Raw genomic sequence first — 27667 nt, 5'->3', positions numbered from 1 at the left:
CTATGATTTTTTTTAGAATTCCAGAAAATAATTTAAAAAAATTTAAATATTTCTTTATAAGTTATAAATAAAATATGAATTATATTATTTCAGAGAAAAATACAAGAAATTACAATGTTATTATATAAAAAAAAAATAAAAATGATATTAGCACTTCCGTTTTTAACATGCTTCCCCCAATAAATACAAAAAAAAAAAAAAAAAAAGGAACGTCGCGAAAATACTGTGAGGCATCTCATCGCCGATAAGCGACAACCACTCTTCATTTTTGGAAATCTGATTGGCTTGAAATAATTCCGTGTTTGGTCTCTAGAGCGAGGTTCCCAGAGGATTATCTAATCGGTAATCTGCCTATGGTGCTATATGTACTACAGGTTAAACCTTTTGTGGTGGGACTGCCATCAAAAATTCTACCATGAGAATAAATACTGATGATTAATTTCCAGGTTTTCTTTTATTATCAGATGCCACCAGATATTAGGCAGTTTAATTATTATGCATTGTTAATTCAATACACTGCATCCAATACGGCGGAGATTTTTTTTTTTTTTTTTTTGAGAAGCATATGTTCATTTTGCATTGCTGAAGTAATTTCGGCTTCAGTACTCTATGATTATCGAGAAGAAAAGGAATGACATAATTCATGTTACTCTAATGAAAGAATTACAGTGTTTTATATTGATAAGAAACTGTAATAAAGACAACGAATTTGCTTAGTAGTGTATCTCGACTGAGTAGCCAAAGCATTCCACGATCTTCTTTAAAGTGAGCCGACATGTCGCGACTTCTTACGGAAGCAGTGTATTAAGCAAATTCTTCGCGGCTTATGTAAACCTGTGGTGTTTGCGTAAGTATTCAAATAAAGAGGTTATAGCTGTTAAAACCCACCATTTACATTCCGCCTTCGATCGCGAACAAGTCTCGTGTGTGCGTAAGTACCCTCTTCAATTGAGTATGGCATCTCGGCACAGCGATTGTGACCTCCAGTAAGTATGAAATCTGAGGCGCACGTGCATCAAGTTAGACAGATTCCCACCACGTGCCAGAGCAGGTCGATGTCAATGTTTTTATCGTACCTTCCGCTCTCCCCGCTTTGCGTATATTACGAAATTGTTGCTGTGTCCATGCGTTACCTGTTCCGTGTTATTTAAGAGTCTCCTCCATGAACGTGGCTAGAAACCAGAATCTGTCGGAGATGAAGACAAGATGCACTCTGTTAGGCGGCTTTTTTCTCTCTCTCTCGTTCCCTCCCCCCCAATCGGAACATCTACCGGGTTTTTTTTTATCATTATTATCCCGCGGGAGTGTAGATGGAGTTCAAGGGCACTCCACATTAATTCTCGTCCTGTACCTACTGCTTCCTGGAAACCGGATACATTCGCTTCCGAATGCAACTGAATGCTCCAATAAATTAATTCCACTCCTCCCCCCACACACACACCATCATTTTATGCCCTATTTATCTATTACAAAACTAAAACCTCTTCCTATTAGATATTAAGTTAATTAATTGTATTTTGAATTTTTAACAATCACATAATTTAAATAATTAGCGATTAATTTAAGGGGGGGGGGGGAGAGCATTTGCCAGGAGGCGAACGCTTCACCAAAAGGAGAAATTCGAGTGTTGGTGATAGAGGTACACCATTTTAGTCCTGGCTCTGATTAAGTCAGATCAAATGACTTTGGCCTGAAACTAAACTTTGGTATAGTTTCCATTATATTGTACGTACGTCAATGGATTTTTCACTTTTATTAGATATGTATTGCTTTTCACTACTTCTGCGCCCTACTTAGAAAATCATTTAAATTGTTGTTCCTTAGTGCATAAAAATGCCGTTGCCTGAGCTAATGTGAAATTGTAATGGTGTGTAGATAGTGCTTCCCCCCCCCTTTATGACACCTAAATTGATTATAGATAAAATATTGAATATATTATGGTGTTATTAATTACGAAAACTTTTTCAAAGTGAAAGATATCTAATTAGAACTTTACAATGTTTGTCTGAGAAGGCGTTTGGAAACAACGTTTGCATAAATTTATTAAACCCGACGCTTCAACAATCCCGAAGGACCATCTTTTGTAGCCATATAACTTGGCGAGATGTTATTCTCTATCAAAATGCCATTGTAATGAACTATAACTGTTAATTATTCTGATAATTATCATTATCAGAAATCGATCAAGTGATCTGGGTTGGGTCCCCCAAAAAGACAATGTCATGGGGAGGGAGGACATCTGTCGTACCAGGATTTGATATCTCTCAGTACCATCTGTCGTACAAATACCAGGCCTTAAACCCATTCATTCATTAATTTCTGCAAGGGGAGGGTGCACCCACATAACACCCACCAAATTAAAAAAAATAAAAAAAAACACTCATCGTCCTCCCCGCCTATTTTTATGAATAATCCTTTTTGTAGAAATTTGGTAAAATTCGATCATAAACTGACACTTCTCCACTGCACATCAACTGATCTGCAGTTTATTTATTTATGCTTCTGGCTACATGAAACTGGTAAGTGAAGAGTACAATCACAATTTCCAGCAACAAATGATGAAAATCTTAACATATAAAAGTTCATTACATAAAAGGCACAACCAGCTTTCCTTTTTTTTTTTTTTAAATAAAGCAAAAGTAACTTGTCATAATCAAGCCAGGGGCAATTATCGTAACAGGTAACAGGTGTGACAAGGCTGCATGTTCTCACAACACTTCACAACATAAAGGTAGCTGTATCCTGGTGCTTCAGACAAAAGAAGCCCCAGAGATGAATCACAGGCAACACGAAGCTAATGTCTCAAACAAGGTGTTCAAAGGTTTCCAAGCCTCCTGGACAACTCACAGTTATGATGATCTGCAAGAGGAAGAACTTGTTCCTTTTTAATTCTTATATTATTATACTCGCAGTAATCCACTATACTATTCCTACAACTTGCGTGTCCCCTGAATCCTAGTTTGGAATCCGTCATCACCCCTGGATCCTTCAATCTCCTACAGCACATCTCAACCAACAGAGAATGAGGAGCTCTACCTCTGCTCTACCTAAGTGCAGAGCAGAACTAAAATTCTGTTCTTCTGTCCATCCACACTGCCAGTCCACTTAGATCCTCCCAAACAGACATGACCCCAACATATCAAAAAAAAAAAAAAAAAAAAAAGAAGAAGAAGAAGAAGAAAATTAGGAACATCATTTTATGATTTTATATATAAAACGGCCCTGATTTGCAATTGTTTCTGAGGATCAGATTAACTGCTCTAAAAATAATGAGATAATGGCAATCTCATATTATTAACACTGCTTAGTACTGTCAATTATTAATAAGCAAAAAGTTATTCACTTTTATTACTCTCGGTTATTTAGTGACCTGCTGTTAAATGCAATGATCGTGACTTCGAAGGACATTTCTCACAAGTTATCTTAAGATGCTTTCTCAAATGAAAACAATATGACGTTTAAAGTTTTAAAGTAAATTCAATAACTCTGGTTTTAAATACATGGAATTCAATACAACTGGTTTAAAGTAAATTAAGTACAATCGATTCAGATATTTTGATGCTTGTATATGCGCTATTTTTTAAGTAAAAAAAAAAGAGAAAATTTATCCTCTTTTTATCAGAAAAAAAGTAAGATCAGTCGTATATTTTAATTTAAATGCATCCGGACAGCAAATCAAATGAACTGAATTAACAATTAATTAAATTTGAATTTCAACAATTGTAAATTTGATTGTAATTTTCGACTGCAAATCAGAAGAAAGATGACGCAGAAGATACCTAGATACCTACTGTGATCAAAAAATGATAAACGTACAGGAAGTTCTTGGTGTATTATTTTTTAAAAAAATATCATCAAAAATAGTTAAGTTGAAGATATTGATTCCTGTGGTCATATTTGAAAAGTATTTTGGCAATAATTTAGTATTAAGAGCGATGGAATTAGACTATTATTTTTCAAAACATTTCAAATAAATCACGTCTAATGATTCGATTTGTTGGATAAATCTATTCGAAATTTAGTTTTTATAAAAATTGGTACAGTTTTATTTGTAGATATCAGATTATCTCCTTATCCAATATTTAAAATGATAAATACGGGACGGTGGCTATTACCGCAATAAAGTACATTTTAGTGAGAGAAATATATTAATGAAACCTGCTATAACTGTTGATTGAACTTAGTCTCATTTTCACTCTCTCTCTCTCTCTCTCTCTCCTAATAGACAAAGTGATCGGAGAATATACGCAATTAACAGACAGAAATACATGTAAGTTGTGCATTGTTTGAGTGTAAATATAGTGTGCTTAAGGTCCAGAAACATCACAGAAGCGTCAAGTATTATAATATAATAATATTTCTTATTATAGAAACATCGACTAGACTTCATCTCTTCGGTATTTGTCTTCTCACTATAATGTGGAACTTAACATTTTCAACACTACTAACATTAACATTTGATCATCTGCTCACCCCACTATTGCGCGAAATAGTATGAACAGTTTGGTTAGAAGGTAACCGACTGAAAATAAGCTAAAACTCTTCAGCATGTTTTTTCCTTTTCAATTCGTCTCGCTTTCAAAATTAGTCTTTAAATTTAAAACCAGTTTTGGAAATAAAATCTTATATTAATGATTATAACTTTGACAACATAAATGAAGTCAGTATAAAATTCCCAGGCAGGTTGAAACATATTGTTAAGTATATTTCAACCTAAGTATATGACTTGTTACCCATCTTACTTTACTCGTCAGTACTGTTCTTGTAAGTGTCTCGTCATAGACCAGTACGATTCTCTTCTCACTGTTAGTATACAATACAACTGTTTATGTCAAAGTTCATATGAAAATTGCCAAGTCATGCTCACTGACGATTTAGGCATACAGCTGTCATATTGTTTCAGCATAACGACACTCTACCACACAGAACATCATTTATGCCATTCTACCTAAACAAACACGGTTACAAGTTTGCGTCATCCTTCGTTCTCACTAAAAGTTTCCCCATCTTTCTTTTCCTTCTTTACGAAAAGAAAAAAACACCGTTTCGAATTTCTTCTTTTCTTTTACTTCTTTCTGAAAGCTCTGGGTTTCGATATCAACTAAAAAATTATTTAAAAAAAAATTAAGATAAGTATCATCAGATTCATATGTATGTACAGTTTTTTTTTTTTCTTTCATCAACTAAGGATTTTTATTCAGCGAAGGAAAACGACCTTAGAAATACATGCAATCGGCAGAAAAAATACACTCAGCTTTAGTTGCTATGGCGTAATATGACTAAACAGCCAACTAGTTTTGTTTGGGAAAGAGACTGGTGTTCAAATACCATTTGTGATGGAGGCAACTTTACTTTGTTCAGACGGATTTAAGTTGTTCATTCTTTAATGGCGGGGGCTAGTTTTTCTCCAAACAACGTCTAATTTTTCTTCCCTCAGAGAGGAAAAACTGGAAAGCGAGAACACGCACATATCTTATAGATTGAGGCGTACGACTTCATCACCTTATTCTGTTCAGATAAGGTCAAATATCAACAAATTCCTCGACAACTGATCGCTACTAAGAAGATTAAGACATCTAATCAGTTCGTGTACGGTCCACTGTGCTACACTGAAACTTCATGACAGAGGACGCCAAACATGAGCACTTCGTTTAGAATGCAAGTAGTAGTAGAGTAGGCATTTCAGACAAGATCAAGATAAGATAAGGAATCGTGACGTGATTGGTTGTTGAGATTATGACGTCATTGTTTGTGTGACGTCATGACTTTGGAATGTTTGGTATTTTTCTGGGGACCATCTGTGTGTGGGACGTCACGTTGTTTGTTTTGTTTGCGTATGGAATTATGGGTGATGATTAGAGATAAGGATTCGTGCCGTGATTGGTGGTGCACTTCTGAAAAGATCAAGATAAGATAAGGAATCGTGACGTGGGTGAGTGTTGTTATCAAATGAAGATAAGTGACGTAATTTGTTAGTTGTAAATAAGTGACGTTATTGTTTTGAATGGAAAAGGGAGATATATTAGTGTATAAGGATTCGTGTCGTGATTGGTGGTGCACTTCTGACAAGATCAAGATAAGATAAGGAAACATGACAAGAGTGTGTGTTGTTATCAGATGAAGATAAGTGACGTCATTTGTTAGTTGTAAATAAGTGACGCAATTGTTAGTTGTAAATAAGTGACGTTATTGTTTTAAATGGAAAAGGGAGATATATTAGTGGATAAGCATTCGTGTCGTGATTGGTGGGATACTATGAACCAAATAGGGGTAGGGCGAAAGGGGAAGCGATGTCAGTGTCCTGGATGTGTGTTGTTATGAGTTGTAGATAAGTAAATGGTTTGCATAATGGTATTAAGGATGATGGATAGTGATAAGATAAAGTTTGGAAATGTTTGGAATTTCACTGGGGGCCCTTACTGTCAGGGACATCAGGTGGTGTGTTTGGTTCCCTTTTAGCATTGTGTGTGATATTTAGAGATAAGGGATCGTGACGTTTTGTGTTTAGAAATTTCTGGGAAACATGTCTCTCTGTGATAATATCACATGGTGTTTCGGTTTGCCTATGGAATTGTGGGCGATGTTTTTGAGATAAGATATCTTGGAATTTTCCCAAGGTGACACACACATCCGTCGTTGTTATCATATTTTGACTTTGGTTATCTATAGATGGCTGTACTAATTTTCCAATACAGTTTGGGGTATTTCTTTGCTGTTAAAGGGTGGGAATTCTTAGAGTAGATTCATGATGGTAGTAGTGATTAGGCTTTTTCTGAATAATTTAATTATATGCTGGTGTCCCTCAAACACACTTTTTTTCCATAGCTCATACATATTATATTCTATATTCATATTCTAAAGACTATGGGAATTCTTTCTAGAAATTCTAATAATAATTTAAATTACATACAGTCTTTCGAGAATGGCTCTTCTAAATGCGAATATTCCAAAAAAGATATTCCAAAATAGTTGAATTTTATATCCACAGCACAACACAAACGCTCACACAAAACAATATTTCTGTAAATAATCAGAAAATATAGTTGACTACATCGTTTAGATTTCCACCCATTTGGTTCCTTCATTTTCTTGGAGATGACTCATTAATTTCAGTCTTTGACCTCTATCACACTATGGAACTGTTTGTATTAATCACATCCTGTAATATATGAGTTGTGGTATTGTTCAAAAGATATCATTTTCCCTCGGTTGGATGTTTTTCAAATACTTACATAGGACTAAGTGATTAGCATTCACATGATTGTGATGACACATATCCTAAAATTATTCATTCCTGATTAAGGATATTATACACTTATTGTTTTCAAGTAGATGTTTGTTTACATTTTGTGTAGCTAGGAAACTGGAATTTATTTCAAACGAATATTAGCTCTGCAATATATATGCTTTGTTAATTTCTATGGTACCTTTTATTTGACTGTAATATTATTAAGAAATTGTATTTACTGAATCTAACATACAGAAATTAAATAAAGTGAAAAAGACAGTATTTATTTTTATTATTCTTCTGATTTCACATTTGCACCGATGTTCATAGTGTATATTTCCCACTGGTGCTTACGTTGTAAACATATGGTGGGTTTAATCCTGTCGCGGCTGTGCCATTGTAAACAGGGGGGGGGCTATCTATTATCTTTATTATTTATTATCCTACTTATTTGCTTTATTATATATCTGTATCTTATCTCTTTATATCTCTGTATTTATATATGTTTTAATGCAACTTTTGTTATGTACTTCTAACTATTCTTCCTTATCACTCTTAGGTATATCTTTAATATCTCCTTACACTAAATTGCATTCTGCACTTGCCTTCTTATTCTTCGAACACCAGAAAATTTATTTGTTTAAAAGCTGCACCACTGATGTTCGTTTTCTATTAACAAGAAGTGTAACATACATCCAGTAGTTTTCTATTTACCCTCTGAATATCTCTAATTTAATTAGTATCTGCAGTCGTGGTCTACTAACTATTCTTTACTATCCTTTCTCTTAAGTTCCCGCTAATAGGCTCTAATATTTTTTCGGAACAGTGCATCAAATAATTAAGAATCAGGTATCACTTATTTAATATTTAAACAACAAAATTTAATTCACATAAGACAAATTTACACTGCATTTTCACTAATAGAAAAAAAACATCTCAATTCAAATCTGCATATAGAAATTAGTTAAGTTCCTGCATTTTACTCACACAAATCATATCACATATTTAACCAATTTTCTTAATATATCATAAATCATTTATACTGAGCAATGGTACTTATTACTTAACTCTTATTCATCGAACACATAGACAATATCTTTTACACACAATTGCTCCTTCCTTTCTATGCTGGGAATATTCTACAGGTAAATTTCAGCAAACAGTTACACTATGACTTCTTTCAACTACAAATTCCTGACAATTAATTACTTAATAATCTTCAACTGTCAAATATGCCTACTTAGATCAGCCTCTGCTTTACAGTCCACTAATAAAAGTTCTCTTAAAAGCTCAAGAAAATTGAACAAATGGGTCAACTCACTTTATAGCTGCTACCAACGGTTCACTTGGCTTCGAACTGGACTTCTGTTCCCTTTTTCTTCCGTGTCAGGTTTTTCTCTCCCTCTTTATGCCGGTGATAGATTTACTGATGCTTCTGGGAAGCTGTACTCGGTGTACTTTGGATGAAGGTTATCGGTTTGTGGAATGCTTGCATGCGTGTTGGACTAACGGAGCAATTTCTTCCCTCTGGTTAACAGCTCCCAGTGAAGACTCGTCAATTCGTCATCAGATATCTGCTTTGCCTGGCAGAGTGGCTCCTCGTCATTTTTCTTTTAGATCACTGGCATGATTTTCTCCTGAAGTCGTGTTCCCAATGACGTGCATCTGACAGATAACTGCCGACGACTTCTTGACGACTGACCGATGACCTCTGGATCACTGACGAAAATTTCTGGAATCGATGTTGCGATCTTTTCGCCAACGCCTTTTATTCAGTCACTTGTGAATCCTTGCACAGAGATATGTGACCCCCGAACATTTCGGTAAAATCCCTTGATCCTTTTCTCAGACTGACCCTTCCTTTGTTTTTCTCCAACACTTCCTAAATCCTATTTGTTCTGGTAGTAGACATTCATTTGAACCTTTTGCCACTCCACCTAGCACTGACCTTGATCGTTTCCATGTAGAACACACAAAATTTGACGTCTTTACAAAGAGCTAAAAATATACTGTTTACTAGTGGCTAGGTATTGCCTTAATACTACACCTTCTAGAATATTCCCTTATTGGGCAGAGAGCATATACAATTCCAATTGGGATTATTTACATTTAAACAAATATCTATGTACAAGTTACAATTCTTATTGGGCTTGACCTTGGTAAAATTTACGTAAAAATATTTAGACTTTTTGGAGCTACATAAATATTTTTATAACGTATAATTCACGTGATTTTTCTCCATGTGACATTTCAAAACAAGTTGAACTATAGGTTTTACATAGTTCAGTTATGTTCAAACATAGTTCAGAAAAAAACGCATTTTTTTCCCCTCCAAAGTTATCAGTATCAGTTGGAGGTGACATCACTAAAAGATATCTGCAAATGATGAGCTCGCTCATCTCCACTAGCCTGAACAGACATCTTCTGGAGGAGAGGGGGAGAATAGGGGGATGATGGAGTTAGGGAGTGGGGTGGGGGAGTATTGCAGGGAAGACCTCTGTCACCCTCTTGACTACCTTTTTACTTCCACCACCTAATGCTATTTTTTCCCCATCTGAAATTTAACAATTTCAGACATATGAGTAAGAGAACTAGTCACATGGTCTAACATCAAAAACACTTTTTGAGGATAAAACAGTTAACATAATAAGGACAAATAATATACAATACCCTTCGAGCCACAGAGATAAGATTTGCCCTATGATGTCTCAAAGTGAGATAATCTCACATCAACATCATGTAGAAACATATCCGTGAATCATCTGCATGAAAATTTCATTTTGGAAGGAACGGTCAGGGTTAAGGGTCAGGTAAACAGTACTATAAGGTAAAACAAATGAGTCAAGTGTCTTTGCAGTTATGGCAATTCATTCATCCAGTGCAGCTACTGTATTGTGTTGTGGTGTTTTGTGTCCAGGAAAGTAAAGCAAAATAATGGGTGAACCACAAAAGTCATTGAAATTTTCTTTCTTCAGGAAAATAGCACGAGACAAAACTCTTCACATAGCTCTAAAAGGATGGAAACCGATTATTATTTTAGAAGACACGTACATTGTGATGTATTTATCCAAGACCACCTGGGAAACGTTACACAGGAAGTGGTCTGATATCCTCGGCTACTAGCAAAGAAGAGTTGACTATGAAATGGACCTTGGTGAGTGTTATATTCTGAAATGCCAAGATTGGGAGCTAATACTTGAAGATACAGGAGCTGATGGATGTAAAGTTTTTTCTATTTGTTGTGAAGAAACTGAGAGATTTTCACAAAAAATGTACAACATTGATAATCATTTACTATTTTTGGAAACTAAGTAACCAGCTATTCATATCATGGGGAAATTATTGCTAATTATTTAAATTCATCAATGGTAAAATTAGACTTTCAAGATTTTATCCAATTCAATAAAGATTCTTTATTTTGGGACATTTACGAGCATTTTACAAAAACTGTTTGTGTATATTTGCTGACAAAAGAATACACAGAATGTTTAGGGAGGCATGGTGTCATTTCCAGACTGACACAATATCAAATGTATGGAGCTGTGCTTACCATGGTATCTGTTTTAAAAACTCTTTTGTGTGACCAGCTATTTTGATGTAATGTAACCAAGAAACAATGAGTAACAAAAATTTTATTCATTGAACGCTTTGGAAAATGTTAAGAGCGTAAACTAAATATTGTGAAATATTTTTAACTAACTACATGTTTCGAATTTTTCTCTGTGAATATACTTGTAAGTAATATTTCAGCAAAATAAAATATGCATATGTAAACTTAAATGAACAAAGATGTGTGCTTTTGTTGTTGTGTTTTTCCACAGTGAAAATTTTTACTGTTATTCTGATTAGAAATTGATATTTAAATCCACAACTTTATACCTTAATGCAATTCTGTTTAATTATTTTAAAAAAATCACAACTGTGAAATTAATGCCAGGACGGGAAAAAAAGTGTTGAAAACTAATATCCGTGTCTTGATTATTTTAGAAATTGTCTAATGCTACCTATTGACATTGTTTGAGTTATCTGAAAACAATTCGTTCACATAATTGAAAAGCTGAACTGTTAGAATTTGGTTGTTTTACAGAGATATAGCAGATAATTAACCCAAAAAATGTGACTTAAACTCTTAAAGTTTGGTATAGAAAAAACTCCAGATAACACATATACAAATTTTACCTTTCCCCACACAAAGTAAGATAAAAACACACCAACAGTATATCCAGCAGCATGTGAAAACATGTCGTTGAGTCATCTGCACAAAAGGTTCATTTTTGAAGGAACGGTCAGGGTAGGGTATAGTAAGGGTAAACAGTACTATAAGAAAAAACCATAGAGTCAAGTGACTTTGGACTTAAGGTAATCGTTCATCCACTGCAGCCGCTGTATTGTGTTGTGGTGTTTTGTGTTTGGTAATGTAAAAATAATGGGTGAGCCACAAAATTCTTTGAAAGTTTCTTTGTGAAAAGTTCTAATTGTTCAAAATTTTGTAACAGAAAGTTAACATAAAATATAAGACCAGAGCTAATAATCAGTGAAATAATAATAATTATAATAAATAACTATTTATTTGTGGTACCAAATGAAGTAATGTAAGAAGAAGAATGAAGGAAAACGAATATGCAATATCTACAGTGGGTGAAAAATACGAATTTTCGGTTATCATTGCTATAATTGATGTACAATTTCTTTTGAATAAGACTTCAAATTTATTTCCTAAAAAATTTGTACTTCTGATGGAATTATTGTAAGATATGCATTGACAAAATCACATTGTAGTTGGAAAGAATTATCTAAAAGTTAAAAAACAGAATTCTTGGTTAATAAAATATAACCATCAGCTGAAGTGGGAAATTGGTTCACTATCTCTGGAGAAACTAAGAAATTGGATGATAGAATCAACATGCAAATATCAAATATTACTCACCCAAGGAAGAGAAAAATCAAAAACTTTGAGGTTAATAGGGAGGCCTGTTCTTGATTTAAATGAAATTGGATGCCCAAAACGTGAAAACATAACATGTACTTTTAAATGCTTTTGGAAACATAACGAAAGATTCTGTGATTTTAATAATGCTCAGAAATATATGTGTTGGTTTCAAAAAAATAAATATGCAACCCTTAATTTTACTACAGTAATAAATTCCCAACAATCACCAAATGAAAATTAACTTTCAGATGAGAGTCACATTGTCAAAAACCACATGATGGCAATTCCACAAGCATGGAAAGAACCTTTGAACAACAGTGCAAATTTAACAATAAGAAGATTAAGGAACAAAAAAAATAGATTGTATTTTTCACTTTATTTATTTTCTATATGTTAGATTCAGTAAATACTATTTGTAAATAATATTTCACTGAAATAAAATGTGTAAATTTAAATGAACAAATTGGGTGTCGTTGATGTGTTATACAAATTTAAGTAAGACCATAAAATTTTTTTTCCTTGTGAAATTTCATGCCACAAACTAACCAGACTTTTTTCTTTTTTTTGACTCAGTGAATTAAAAGTCATGAAATATTTGTTCATGAAAGCCCACAAATATTTAAAGAAACTGTCAACTCTAGGAAGCAAAAGAAATAATCAGGTATTGAATTAATAGCCAGAATTTTAGTGGAGAAGATTTCACCTGAAAAGTCACAATACTGTTAGAATTTGATTATTTTACAGAGAGACATTAGATAATTTAAAACAATACATTACTAAAATTCTTAAAAAGATTGCTGTAGAAGAAAGGTATCGTAGTGTGCAGATAAAATCAAGTGAATCAACATGCATATATCAAATAATACTCATCATTGGAAGAGAAAATAAAAAAAACATTAACGAAATTAATAGCCAGACCTGTTCTTCATTTAAATGATACCAAATGATGAAAACAATATTTGCATTAATTTCAAAACTTTGAAATGAATTTCTTGTTTGCTGTGATCATAAATATTTATTTGAGGGTAAACATTTTTTTCTTTCTTTCTTTCTTTCTGAGCTAATTTTCATTTGAAATAAGAATAAATAATTATTTATTTGTATTGGAAAGAATATCTAATATAATAATTGTGTTAAAATATATATATAAATATCCCTACTATGAAATAAATGTCGGGCTGAGAGGACAACAGTCAATTGGAACTAACGAAAATGAGTTTTACATAATTGAACTATGTAAAAACCATACTTCAACTTGTTTTGAAATGTCATATGGAGAAAAATCATGTGAATTATACATAAGCACCAGTGGGAAATCATACACTATGAACATCAGTGCAAATGTGAAATCAGAAGAATAATAAAAAAAAATACTGTCTTTTTCACTTTATTTAATTTCTGTATGTTAGATTCAGTAAATACAATTTCTTAATAATATTACAGTCAAATAAAAGGTAACATAGAAATTAACAAAGTATATATATTGCAGAGCTAATATTCATTTGAAATAAATTCCAGTTTCCTAGCTACACAAAATGTAAACAAACAAACAGCTACTTGAAAACAATAAGTGTATAATATCCTTAATCAGGAATGAATAATTTTAGGATATGTGTCATCACAATCATGTGAATGCTAATCACTTAGTCCCATGTAAGTATTTGAAAAACATCCAACCGAGGGAAAATGATATCTTTTGAACAATACCACAACTCATACATTAAAGGATGTGATTAATACAAACAGTTCCATAGTGTGATAGAGGTCAAAGACTGAAATTAATGAGTCATCTCCAAGAAAATGAAGGAACCAAATGGGTGGAAATCTAAACGATGTAGTCAACTATATTTTCTGATTATTTACAGAAATATTGTTTTGTGTGAGCGTTTGTGTTGTGCTGTGGATATAAAATTCAACTATTTTGGAATATCTTTTTTGAATATCTAATCACTTAGTCCTATGTAAGTATTTGAAAAACATCCAACCGAGGGAAAATGATATCTTTTGAACAATACCACAACTCATATATTAAAGGATGTGATTAATACAAACAAAGTATATATATATACTGTGCCCAGATTTGGTCACCTCGGTTCCTTCTTGATGGGGAGGAGGTTGAGAGGATCCAGAGGCGAGTGACTAAGATGATAGCAGGTCTATGGAATGAACCATATGAGAACGGGTTGAAGATTTGTGGGTTGCAGAAACTAGTTGATAGGCGGAAAAGGGGAGATATGATTGAGACATTCAAATTGCTAAAAGGATTCTATAGGATTAATTCAGATGATATTTTTGAGATCAGGACTGGTGGTGGGAGAACTAGGGGACACCCATGGAAGCTGGGCAAGAGCGTGGTTAGCAGGGGTGTTAGAGCTGGGTTCTTTACTTTTAGAGTGGTAAATGAGTGGAATAAGCTGCCAGAGTCTGTTGTGGGTGCTATGACAGTGAGCGAGTTCAAGGCAAGGTATGATAGATACTGTGAGAATGTTGAACAGCTGTGTGAACATGATGTTTAGGGCCTCCCTCGATGAGTCTAAGGACTCCTGGAGTAGCCCGTGGTAATAATAATAATAATAATAATAATAATAATAATAATAATATTCGCATTTAGAAGAGCCATTCTGGAAAGACTGTAAGTAATTTAAATTATCATTAGAATTTCTAGAAAGAATTCCCACAGTCTTTAGAATATGAATATAGAATATAATATGTATGAGCTATGGAAAAAAAAGTGTGTTTGAGGGACACCAGCATATAATTAAATTATTCAGAAAAAGCCTAATCACTGCCGCCATCACGACTCTACTCTAAGAATTCCCACCCTTTAATAGGAAAGAAATACCCCAAACTGTATTGGAAAATTAGTACAGCCATCTATAGACAACCAAAGTCAAAACATGATGACAATGACGGATGTGTGTGTGTGCCACCTTGGGAAAATTCCAAGATATCTTATCTCAAAAACATCGCCTACAATTCCATAGGCAAACCGAAACACCATGTGATATCACAGAGAGATATATGTTTCCCAGAAATTTCCAAACACAAAACGTCACGATCCCTTATCTCTAAATATCACACACAATGCTAAAAGGGAACCAAACACACCACCTGATGTCCCTGACAGTGAGGGCCCCCAGTGAAATTCCAAACATTTCCAAACTTTATCTTATCACTATCCATCACCCATAATACCATTACGCAAACTATTTACTTATCTACAACTCATAACAACACACATCCAGGACACTGACATCGCTTCCCCTTTCACCCTACCCCTATTTGGTTCATAGTATCCCACCAATCACGACACGAATGCTTATCCACTAATATATCTCCCTTTTCCATTCAAAACAATAACGTCACTTATTTACAACTAATGCAGTCTTGAAAGTTATTTAACGTGTAGTCGCCTTTGGCCAAATCACATGGAGATTAACGAAAATATTCACAGGTCCCAGATTAGGAAGAGTCGTTGTTGTGCGGACAGGCCATAAACTTTTTCTGTTTGTTATCGTTTGATTTAAAGAAGCCATTATACCATCTAGCATTCGACTGACATCTACCAAAATCGGTAATGACACAACTTAAGAATCATTGCGAATCACGGGTAGGTTCAGTGGGAAAATTCTTGGTAAGGTGGATTCGAAAGAGAAGTGCGAGTTTGGGATTAGAGCATGATGATAAAGCAGTGGTTCAGTTCAGCAAGAAAAAGGCGTAGGGGAAAAACAAATGTTTAAAAAATTTTGACGAAGTTGAAAGGAGAGTTCCGGAGAATCTTTTAGAGCACTAATTTTCAAGTTGTGCAAATCAACAAATCCCATATCTCGGGTTTATTGAAACCTATTTCATTATTTAAGAAGTTAAGGATACATTATCAACTGATTTACCACTTCAAGTTATTCTTATTTCGTAATTATTAGATAAAAATTACATTTTAGAAATATGATTAGAAATTTAAGTATATTTCACAAATTATTTCGGTTATTTTTTCGAAATTTTAGAAAAAGCATTGTAGATGCCAGTTAGAAAAAAACTTAGTTCAATATAAAAGGAAATATAACATTTAAAAATGAAATATAAAATAATAATAAGAAAAAATGCAATTCATAATATCATCATCATCATTATACATAATTATTTTCACCATCATCATCATTATTATTATATCATATTATTTATACCTAAAATGTTTCCATAATCATATGTATTTTGTTGGTTAGAGCATCATTAAGTACAGTGATATTCCAGTTGTGATCAAGAAGGATAAATGTTTCTCGTTTAAAATATCTCGAGTGGATTCTCCTTCAAAGGAGACAACGATTATTTTGCGCTTTTCAGATGGAGATGATTTGGCTATCTCAAAGGAATGGCTGGTTATTATTATTTTTTTTTTTTTTCCTTCTAAGAACTTGAGTGTTTCTTTTCTCTCTCTCTCTCTCTCTCTCTTTTATCTGTCAATTTTTTTCTCTCTAAAAGTACGTTTGCGTAAGTAATAATCTTATGTGTATATAGTCTAATGTGTACTGCACTGAATAACTGAATTCACGCAACTTCTGTACGTTTTGGTTATGGAACCTTCTCGAGACAGTGCGCGCCTGTAAAACCGATTAGCATGCAGTGATGGGATTGTGTTACTGTATGTACAAAGAGAATTTGTATCGATTCTCAATAATATTTTTTTTTTTTACATTGCTAATTTAGAAGTATCAAACAATTACGCATAATATTTGTATAATATAATAATAGAAGCAAAATATATACTGTCCATAGAATAGAATATTTTGCTTATATTATAGGCCAGATGAAGCAGACTTTCTTAAAAAGAAATGGAGATAAGGAGGAGCTAAAGATAAATAAAACTTTAATAAAAGAGGGTGCAAGTTTTATTTATTTATTTTTTTATCCCAAGCGCAAAATTACTTTAGTTCATCACTGTTCGGCTAATCCAGTCCACTACAACGTTTCGGTCACGTTATGAAGTCTTCACAGTTGTTGTTGTTAAGTGAAAATAAAAACTTTTAACACTTTTGCATTTTCTAACCTTCCTAAAATATGCAAGGACCGCATAGGCTTTAGCAAATGTTAAGATAGATTCAAACTTACCTTATTTTTTTTGTCTTCTCTGCCTTCTGCTGTACTGACCTTCTTCCTCCTTTTATTAAGAGGACTGCAATGAGGATCCTTATTCCAATGTTCTTTGTCTCTTTCATTGAGGCAGTTCAAGAATGTGTCCTAAAAACAAGTCAATAAATAATAATAAATTTTGTGTATAATATTGCATTAAGTGAATCAGTTAAGTAATGAAATAAATGAATCACATTAAGCTGTTAAAGGCAGAGACAAGATTTAGTAGGTACACAGTGATAGTGACTAGTATCTTTTCCCATCTTCTCCCTGGCATCTGCAAGAATACTTGTGTCCTTTCCTTTCCTCTCTTGATACGATCTTTTACTGCATGTCTCAGAGCAATTCTTTATTCTTCCTAAACAGCGTTTAACTTTTTTACAAACCAAAAATTACTTTTGTTGTTTTCACTTGTTGGGTTTCTTTTATACCCCCCTTTAAAAATCGTCTACATTTGCCGTTACTCCCTCCCTTTTTTTTTTCCTTTATTTTTTTTCTTAAGGCACAGAATTACAAAATGCAAGCTCCAGTAGCAAATAGTTCGGCATCTTGCCAAAACGATTCGTGAAGCTTGCAATGAATGCAAAGTTGGTGATATTTTCTGCGTTAGTATGCTTCTAGATACTGCCAGCAATCACTTGCTTTCGACAAATCTTTATAGGCTATTTCAAATGCTTGCCAAGTTGGAACCAGTGGCTTCTGATTCATTCTTTCGACATTTATTTTTAAAAAAGAAGGATTCTGAAAAGTCCAGATGAACAAAAAATATTGTGCAGTAATCTAACATATCCTCCGCCTCACCCTATCCCCACATGCTTATCCATTTAAGGAAACCTGAAAGGATTTAAACTGGAAAAAGTTATTCATAATACTAGATCACTGTTGCTCAAACCTTTATTGTCTTAGTTACATATAAATTTACCACAATGTAATTTATTGCATCTGTATATATGTATGTACGTACTATAACTTTATTAAAATAATAAATTTTACATTTTAACCGTAGCGTAGTCGTAAGAACAAAAAGTGCTCTGACATTGAAGGGCTTTTAAACTGAAGATTAAGTAATCGGAAGAGTTTTTTTTTCCCCCCTCCCGAGACATACGCACAATTAACAGACACGTTTGTCATCCTGATTCACCGAGTGGGACAATATTCTTGCTTTGCAATCAATCGGTTGTAGGTTGTAATCCTACTGATGGCGAGGATATTTGTGCATATCTTTAGGTGGGAAGTTAATTTCATCGTCCAGTATTAGACTACCATCCTGCTTACTAGAGACCTGAATTGGCTTGACAAAGTTCCATGTTTAATCTTTGGAGAGAAGGGTTTCGGAGTATCTGATTCTTCCTACACATAGTACTAATTTTAATGAAATTCTAAAGGAATTCTGAATTATTTCCTTTTTCCTAGATTCTATCTTAGTCCTAGGTAACGTTTGTCTCTCAGTACTATCCCGGATGGATGTGGCAGTCCGTTCGTCGTTACGTCTTCCTGATGATGTGCCACTAGCACTTCAGAATTCGTATAATACATTAGAATTAGTACTGTGTATAGGAAGAATCAGATACTCTGGAAACCTTCTCTCCAACAACTAAACATGAAACTTTTTCAAACCAATTCAGGTCTCTAGTAAGCAGGATGGTAGTCTAATACTGGACGATGAAATTCAACTCCCACCTAAAGACCTGCACAAATATTCTCGCCAGCAGTGGATTCCAACCATTGCAACCCATGGAGAGCTTGTAATTCCCTCGTTGCGATGGTTAGTTCCTAGATTACGTCTATCCAGGTTGTAGAAAAATTCTATCACAACTTTAGAAGTATGTCTTGCTGCCTCTTGGACTTCATGTATTAATGAGGATAATCACGGATGATTATCGACGTACCTCTGGATGGGTGGTTGATGGAAGGACGCCGATTACGACTTCCTCGGCTGAACAAAGGAGATGAGCTTTAATGTGTGCCATTCAGTCGATGGAGCTGCATTATACAAGAATATAAGCAATTTGCCTCTCAGCATCAATGGATCAAAGATGGAACTGGCTTCCTTTCTGCCTGGTTTTGAATGTATAGATTTAATTAGGACAAGAATAAATCAATGCTCTGCCGACTCTAGCTCGTCCAACTCGGGAAAAAGTCATGACAAGAACTGCAGAGCAGCATGTCAGAGTATACAAACTTTAGCTCATATTGGTCAAGGTTGTTATCGCACATATTGAGTACGTGTCAAAAGACACGATGCAATAGTGAGGGCTATAGAGAATAGGTTGAAGAATAAAGATTGGATAACAGCAGTAGAATCTCAGTATAGGACTAACATTAGATCAAGGAAGTCTGAACTTGTAGTAAAGAGAGGAGATGAGTTAGTTGTTATTGACGCACAATTTGTAGGTGCTGGGTGACCACTCACTACCCTCCATCATGAGGAAGCTACCTACTATGCTACAAACCAAGACTTGCTACGGTCACTTCAGGAAGAACACCATATCGTATCAAAATTTACCTCTGTAACTGTATCTTTTAAAGGTGTATGGTGTCAGCAGTTATATGGACTTACTAAGCTTTGAACTCTCTCGAGCTGATTTCAAGATACACTCTTTGCATACCTTGCAGGGCACACTGGCAACATGGACGACTTACTAGCGAATGACTTCTCAAATCTCCAGTTGGGAGTTGGATTAAACAGAATAGCGTTGGGGTTTAGCTCTCCTATAGTCCTACATGTGGGACCATAGTATGTAGCACTGTTTCAGTGCGAAGTTAGAAACTAAAATAAAATAAAATTTACCTTTCGTGGGTGGAATTATATAAAAAAAAGCAGTTCAAAAGCAACCGAAGTGCAGTTTCTACACTTCAGTTGCTTCTATAGTCCAATGATTGTTGTTTTTGTGCAATCCAAAACAACAATCATTGGACTGTTTTCTGTCATTTGTGGGCAAGAGAGTAAAAAGAAAGAAAAGAATGGTTCTTTTGACATCGAATAGGTGAAGGTTTAATTTTTTTTAGGATACTAGCAGTTACTAATGTTATCAAAATTTTGGAAGAAAGTGAAGAAATGATGATCACCAATTGATCAGAATACTCTGCGTGAAAATACCTATAAAAGAGGCATACGGAAGAATCGAAACTTCTATAACAGAGTGATTTGAGTGAATCGATGATAGAGGATCGTCAGTTAATTGGATTGCCTTCTTATGAACAACATCATGCAATCTTGGAGAGGGTTTTTCAGGTGTAACATCCCAAATATGTGAAGATTATTCCATGATTGTGCATATTTTGGATTTATATTCATGTATCTTGGGCGAAAATGTGCACGAAGTTTTTTTTTTTTTTTAAGTGATTGAAGAAGCTATGGCAGATATGGTTGTGCCAGGAGAGACTAGAAGTGTAATTCATCCAAAGAAAGGATACACATCTTGTTTGGAGATCTGTGCTATCAAAAGAAAAAGGGACTGTATACAGAAGAGAGCAATTCGCTTAATTGATTACTTCCTCTCACTGACTCCCACCTGTCTCTTTCCCATGGATGCTCTGTTGCATTGTCTTTTCTATAGGTATTTCCATGAACGCCGCTCCACTGCACTGCCCGCTACCATCCCTCCACGAGTAGTTGCCTGTCATATAGAATTCAGTTCAGTTCAAATTTTTCGAGAGGAATTTTACAAATAACCAAAGAGATGTAATGGTTGCCAGTTATACATGTTAAAATCAAAAACGTGACCACATGCTGTTCGTGAAGATAATTTAACGTTCGACATTAAAAAGACTCTTTAATCTACCTTCTTTTATTTATTTTTTTTTAATTATAATTTTTTTAAATTATTTCTCTCTGATTTTTATACTACAGTGGTGAACAATCAAAGAAATGAACATGAACACACACACACACACATATATATATATTTAGCGGTCAGCCTATCCGCTCTCCAGGCAAAAGGATGCGGGTTTGAATGTTTGTGATTGTCTGTGAAAATACTAGTGGTGGTGGTAGTGGGCGGTAGATGGCGTTGGAGTAGATGATGGTAGTCGTGGTTCGTTGTAGTTGATGGATTGAGTGGTCGAGACAGAGCTGTAGAGTAGGTGCCCTCCCTCGATGAGTCTTGGATTCCCTGGAAGGATCACATAATAATAATAATAAATATATCTATCCTACACAGGAAAGATTATAAACCTATAGTGCGTAGTGCGTTAGTCCCGTTGGCGGACTAAGGTGTTTTCATCTTTTTTTTTTTTTGTTTATTTTTTTACGTACTCCGGAAGCTCTGCTCTAGAGACCATACATGGAACTTTCTAAAAATCTAATTCGCAGGCGGAATGCAAACATTTAATTAACCAAATCAATTTTTTTTGGGGGGGGGGGAAATATTGCCAGAAAAGAGCCTAATTTTTTATTAATTAATTCTTAAATATTCTCTGTGTAGTTATTAGCAATAATTAATAAAATAAAATGCGGATCACGATCAAAAATAATCGATAAACTTTGAAGCAAAAAAAAAAAAAAATGCTCCAATATATCCAGCACAAAATAATTAATAAAATAAAATGCGGATCACGATCAAAAATAATCGATAAACTTTGAAGCAAAAAAAAAAAAATGCTCCAATATATCCAGCACAAAACTGAATTTACACTTCGAAACGCTTCAGTTATAATACATGCTAGTTATAAAGATAAGTGAGAAAAAAGTTCAGGAAACATCTTGGGGCGGGGAATAAATCCAATTCCTTCCCAAATGTGTGTGTGTGTGTGCGCGCGCGCGCCAGCAAAAAAGATGGACGAAACTGCCTTCTCGATTTTGCTTTAAATCGGACTATGGAATACATTAATTATCGAATGATATGAAATTATATGCTATAATATTTGCTAAAATATCGAAAACAATTAATCTAATCGAAAGCGTGAAACTGCTGAATTTTCCTGAATGAATGACGTCATTCTCTCAGGATGACGTCATGCGTTCATTGAATAGGTCATCTCATTTCCTGTCAGGAGTGCAGCTATGGGCAAGGTGGTAAAGCTTTACAATGCTTTCGTCAAGACGCACTCGTGTAAACAGAAAACAGACAGACAACATAAACTAGTATTATTATGACATGGACGCCTGAGCAGTGCTCGTGTCTTTTAAGTAGTGAAAGCTAAGGCAACTCCGATGACGAGGATTGTATTCTCACAGGCTCTCTGGTCGAAATTTCGAAACTTCCGAAGTTTCTATATACATTTGGCTTTGAAATAATGTTGGATCTTTAATATCCACTATTTCTATATAATTCACAGCATTATTGGAAATCTATGTTGTGAATATGCAATTTATTTATTTATTTTAGCAGCATATGAATTCTCTGTACCAATAAATTAGAAAAAAATGCTTAAAAGAGAGGTAAAAAGGAGTTAATTAAGATTTATCATAAATTATTGATAATGGTCATTGAAAAAATGAAACAAACATTTTTTTCCCAATTACTACCCAAATCGTACCAGTTTTGTCAATTCCCGCCATCTTAAAAAAAAAAAAAGAAAAGAAAAATCCAGACTTTCACCACCACTAGGAGAAGAAACGGTATCGATTTCGAACGGTAACTGCGGGGTTTTTCTTCAGGTAATTTGAGACATTCCTTTATACGAACAGGCAAAAATTGTGGATACGAGTGACAAATAAAATCGAAGCCATATCATATCGTCACCCTGGAAATTATCTCGTGCATTATTATTCTGTTAACTAAATGGTAATTTCTTCCATATAGAAGAACTAACAAAAATGTTTATACAAAAAAAAAAAAAAAAACTAGAAAAAAAATTAAATCGTGAGTTAGTTGTTTTCAATTAACGAAGTGACAACTAAATTCACAGAGAGAATGTGTCAATCGTGTGATGCCTACTGACGAGATTATCTATTTTGAAATAAAGAAAGTTAAGTTGTCGATAGAAAAAAAAAAATCCTCACCGCTTCAGTGTGAGATCGAAATTAGCCCCACTTAGCTGAAAATGTCCATAAAATTTTCTTTGTATACTTGTAAAATTTTCCTTGTATGTGTGAAATCGAGATAGTGAGGAGGGGGGGGGGATAACAAAAATAAAAATTAGAAAGAAAGAAAAACCTGTCCACGATACATAACAACTAAAATCGGTACACAAAGTATGTTGTGTGGTAATTAGTTAGTTGGCCTTAATTACCAATGTTTCCAAAAACCACATTTTTCATTCTCCCTGACTTTTGGCACTTGAAGAGTGATGGCCGTTTCTTAATTGCTGACTGCCCTAGTTTGGACTTTCTTCTTTTTTTATGCTAATTTTTTTTATTAGGCTGCGACATTATTTTGATCAGTACACATGTGGTGCCATATATATATATATATATATATGTATATATATATATGTATATATATGTATATATATATATGTATATATATGTATATATATATGTATATATATATATGTATATATATATATATGTATATATATATATATGTATATATATATATGTATATATATATGTATATATATATATGTATATATATATATATGTATATGTATATATATATATATATATATGTATATATATATATATATATATATATGTATATATATATATATATATATATATGTATATATATATATATATATATATATATATATATATACATATATATATATATATATATATATACATACATATATATACATACAACGTCAGTATCAGTAAGACAAGTAATCTTGCGAATCAAGTAATAAAACCATGGATCCACACCACCACATTGGCCTGTAATCTACTTTTTCTCTCTGTTTATCTTTTCAGCTACACATCTTTGTACATATGTCAAGATAAATACAAAATAGCGTCTGTAGATGAAAAGATTAAATTTCAACGACGAGCTTCTTCAGTCCAAAATAAACCGCTTGCATCACTAAGTTCTAACCAAAGGAAGTATAGTACTTTTTATCATCTTATTCAAAATTCATAACTTAAAACAATACCCCCCCCCACACACACACATTTCTAAAATTATCAACTATTTTTGATATTTTATTTGTGATCATGATCATAAATTTGTGTCACTGAATAATGAAAATAATACTGCAAATGATAAATGAAAATGTTTAAGGAAGTAGCTACCAACTGCTGTTTGCTAATTAAACATTATCACTCTAGAAACAAATCAAAATGAATAACAATAGAATTAATGAACCATATAAGGAAAGTGACTTGGACCAGTTATAAACTTCTGGGGAGATTCGCATATTAAAATAATTTAAAGGCCTTCATAATAAGATCACTAAATTTATAAAATCTATTAAAGCAGAGTATAAGAAGGCATTAGTTAGGAGTGTCAAGAAAGAGAAATGGCATATTTTTATATTTAACATAAAAAAATAAAAGTATAAATTGATTTATGATCCTTTAAATGGCTTACAAAGTTTTGTTTGATCTCTAGACCAGAGTTCTCGATTATATAAATATATATCAATCCGCCCACGGTACTAATTATGCTAGAGGTTAAAAACCTATCATGGGCAGGATTAACAAAAAATTGCTCTACATAGGTAGCGGACTTAAGACATCTGAATGACTTGAGAATAGACTTAACAAAAAACTTCGCTTGTATGAAACTTAATTGGGCTCTGTGTAATAGTCGAGATATATATATCTCAGCATGCTACTATAATGCAAGCAAGGAGAGAGAGAGGGGGGGGGGGAGTCAAACAGTTAGTTTCAATAATGAAGGCATGATTAGATTAGGGAAGTTCCAGTTAATTGGAGAAGTGCAAACGTTACCCCGAATTCAGACGGGAGAAATGAAAAATGAAACAGAAAATTTGAGGTCCATAAGTCTGATATCCGTGGCGATTAAAATAATGAAGTCTGTTCTTAAGAAAAGCCTACAGAGATATATAGCTATAATCAAAATTATAAGGAATAAAAAAATATATAAAAATAATGAATCTGCTAACGCCTTTTATTCCCCAAAGGCAGTAGGCGAAGCCAATAGCAACATGATTTTGTTAAAACGAAGCTTGTTTATCAAGTTTAATTAATATGACGCTGTTACAAAGAAATTAGCTTTGACATCCTATATTGCATTTCGAGTTTAGTGAAGCATTCGATACGGTAGCTGGCTATTGCCTTATTTACAAATTCGAGAAATTTGGCATTTAAGATACCGAAATGGATATAAGAATGATTAAGGGTGAAAAGGAAGAACGTAGTTGAATGTCCATTCTTCCGAATGGATCCCTGTGATTAGAGGGATTCTATGAAAAGCAGTACTACGAGATCCATTGTTGGTTTCAATTGTCTTTAATCGGTGACATTAATCATGGAATTAAAAGTTTAATGTTTAAATTTTTCAGATGATATTAATCTTCACCTTTGTAGATTATCAATTTAAAATGCAGCTGAAAACAATTGTCCTGTGTAGCAAACAGAACAAAACACTTGGAACAGTTTTTATTGAAAAGCTCAAAATCGGACTTATCCTGAATATGTATGAAACACTAATCAGCTGCATTTTTTTCCAAATCCATATTTTTTTTTTCAAACATTTGTAATTTATTTATTTATTATACATAATACTGTGATCACACTATATTATTTAACGTAAATATAAATACATATAGTGTAGTAACCAAACTATGTTGATGAAGCCAAAGAGATGGTAATGAAACTACTGTTCTATTCATATCCATCCCCATTTACTACCGAATAAGTAACTTTCGCCACTTCCCGAATGATGTATAATCTGACAAAGTTCATGCTTTTCAGACATACCAAACCAATTAGGAATGCATAGTACGAGAAACACATTCATAGTCATTGATATCAGCTGTAACGTCGACCTCGTGCACTACAAGATGACCTCAGAGGCACGGAAGTTCTCACACATGACACTGTGGAATTTGTGACTCCCTGCACGTAAGCAGCAATTACGCAACTGAGAAACGTGTGTGGGGGTGGACCAAAATAATATATTTTTTTTTTCAATTTTAAAGTATATTTAGAAATATATAATGAACGTCACGTTCACAATTAATACACATTAACGGCTATTACAGTTCGTCGTACCTTGGCTGCTAACATATGACTGAAAGAAGAAGAAGGGAAAAAAAAGTCTGCTGGAACGACAACCCATCACAGCGAAGGTGAAATGACGTAATCATAGTAGTCGACTAGTGCGTAGGTGACTGCACAAGACATTAATCGTCCAATGGGTTATATAATGGCGATGAGTGGCACCACAGCAACTACATTATTGAGTAACAAAGAACGCCTTGGTTTCCAGGTCGTCAAACAAGTGACTTTATCATAAATCATATTTTCCTTTTATGTATGCGCATTCGAAGAATGTGTATTAACGTCATTTTTTACACCGCGACAAATAAATGCAATAATGTGATATTTTAATTTATGATATTCTAATCTTGGAATAAATATTTCTCTCTCTAACTAAATATAGGATTTTGATATTATTATTAGTATTAAGAAATATAATAGTTTTGCAAATATTACTTACTTTTTTTTTATACAAATACATTCAGATTCAAGGATTTTATACAGTATTTCACTTTTGCATATCGCGCTACAAGAGCTAAAAATATTTCTATTTACAGTACTACTGCTGTTTTTTACGTCATATCGTCTGCTTATAATGATCACGTGAAAGTCATCGAGCGCCTTGCTACGTCTTCCTAGAGTACAATTATATTCTCGTTTAATTATTAATATTTCTACATGTAAATTATTTTCGAAATTGGAAATAGCTAACTTTTTGTTAAACATTTATATAGAGATGTTTATAAAGCATATCATTTCCTGTTTAATAGAAAGAAATTCAATAAAGTTTCTGAATAGAATATAATTGTAACTTTTGCAGCTCCGACACATTTCCGAGGCTTTGATAGTATCCGAGAAAGTCAGTGTCTGGAAGTCACCAGAAAGAAGAGATCATTTCAGGGAAGATGTCGTGTCGCTGATTGTGCTGTTGGCAGTCGTTAGAGCAATTCATCATTTTCGGAAGGATGGAAAGAAGCAGTGGAGATTAGTTATCAGCATACTCTTTTGTGTGCGATCTGCCATTAATCTAGTATTTTTCTCTAGCTATTTTGTCAAAAAAGGGAGTGGGGAAATTATTGTCAGTTAAGGAAATGATGAAATAATAAAATAGCATATGGATATAAATATATGTCATACAACTCAAAATTTTTTTATACTTCTTCACTTAGGAAGCAGTCGAAATACTCAATGTTATATATATGTATGAGAAAATTTTGGAGCAATTTTAATTTTAATTAAAATGGTCATTAATAACTACCATTTTATGGAACCAAAATACATTTTACTGTGCCAGTTGACGCGAATAGCTTCTCTCTATGAATGATCCAGG

The 27667-nt window shown here is 33.6% G+C and overlaps 1 protein-coding gene across 2 annotated transcripts in view; it reads left to right on the top strand.

The window, feature by feature from the left end:
- LOC150104811 (uncharacterized) overlaps window positions 1–27456 on the top strand; it is a 46442-nt gene extending 18986 nt beyond the window's left edge. The window contains exons 2-3 of one of the 2 annotated variants that reach the window (XM_090396203.1): window positions 12732–12819; window positions 27158–27456. In XM_090396203.1, coding sequence (XP_090252329.1) covers window positions 12745–12819; window positions 27158–27424 — 342 coding nt within the window. In that variant the 5' untranslated portion in view covers window positions 12732–12744 and the 3' untranslated portion in view covers window positions 27425–27456. The remainder of the gene's footprint in view (window positions 1–12731; window positions 12820–27157) is intronic. The other variant, XR_016548596.1, reaches the window with a different exon arrangement.
- Window positions 27457–27667: the final 211 nt, after the last annotated feature.

This window comes from Typopeltis vanoorti, chromosome 7, assembly GCF_054136105.1.
Source record: "Typopeltis vanoorti isolate ZY-2024b chromosome 7, IOZ_Tvanoo_1.0, whole genome shotgun sequence".
Lineage (NCBI taxonomy): Eukaryota > Metazoa > Arthropoda > Arachnida > Uropygi > Thelyphonidae > Typopeltis > Typopeltis vanoorti.
This window is presented reverse-complemented; position numbering and strand designations above follow the sequence as displayed.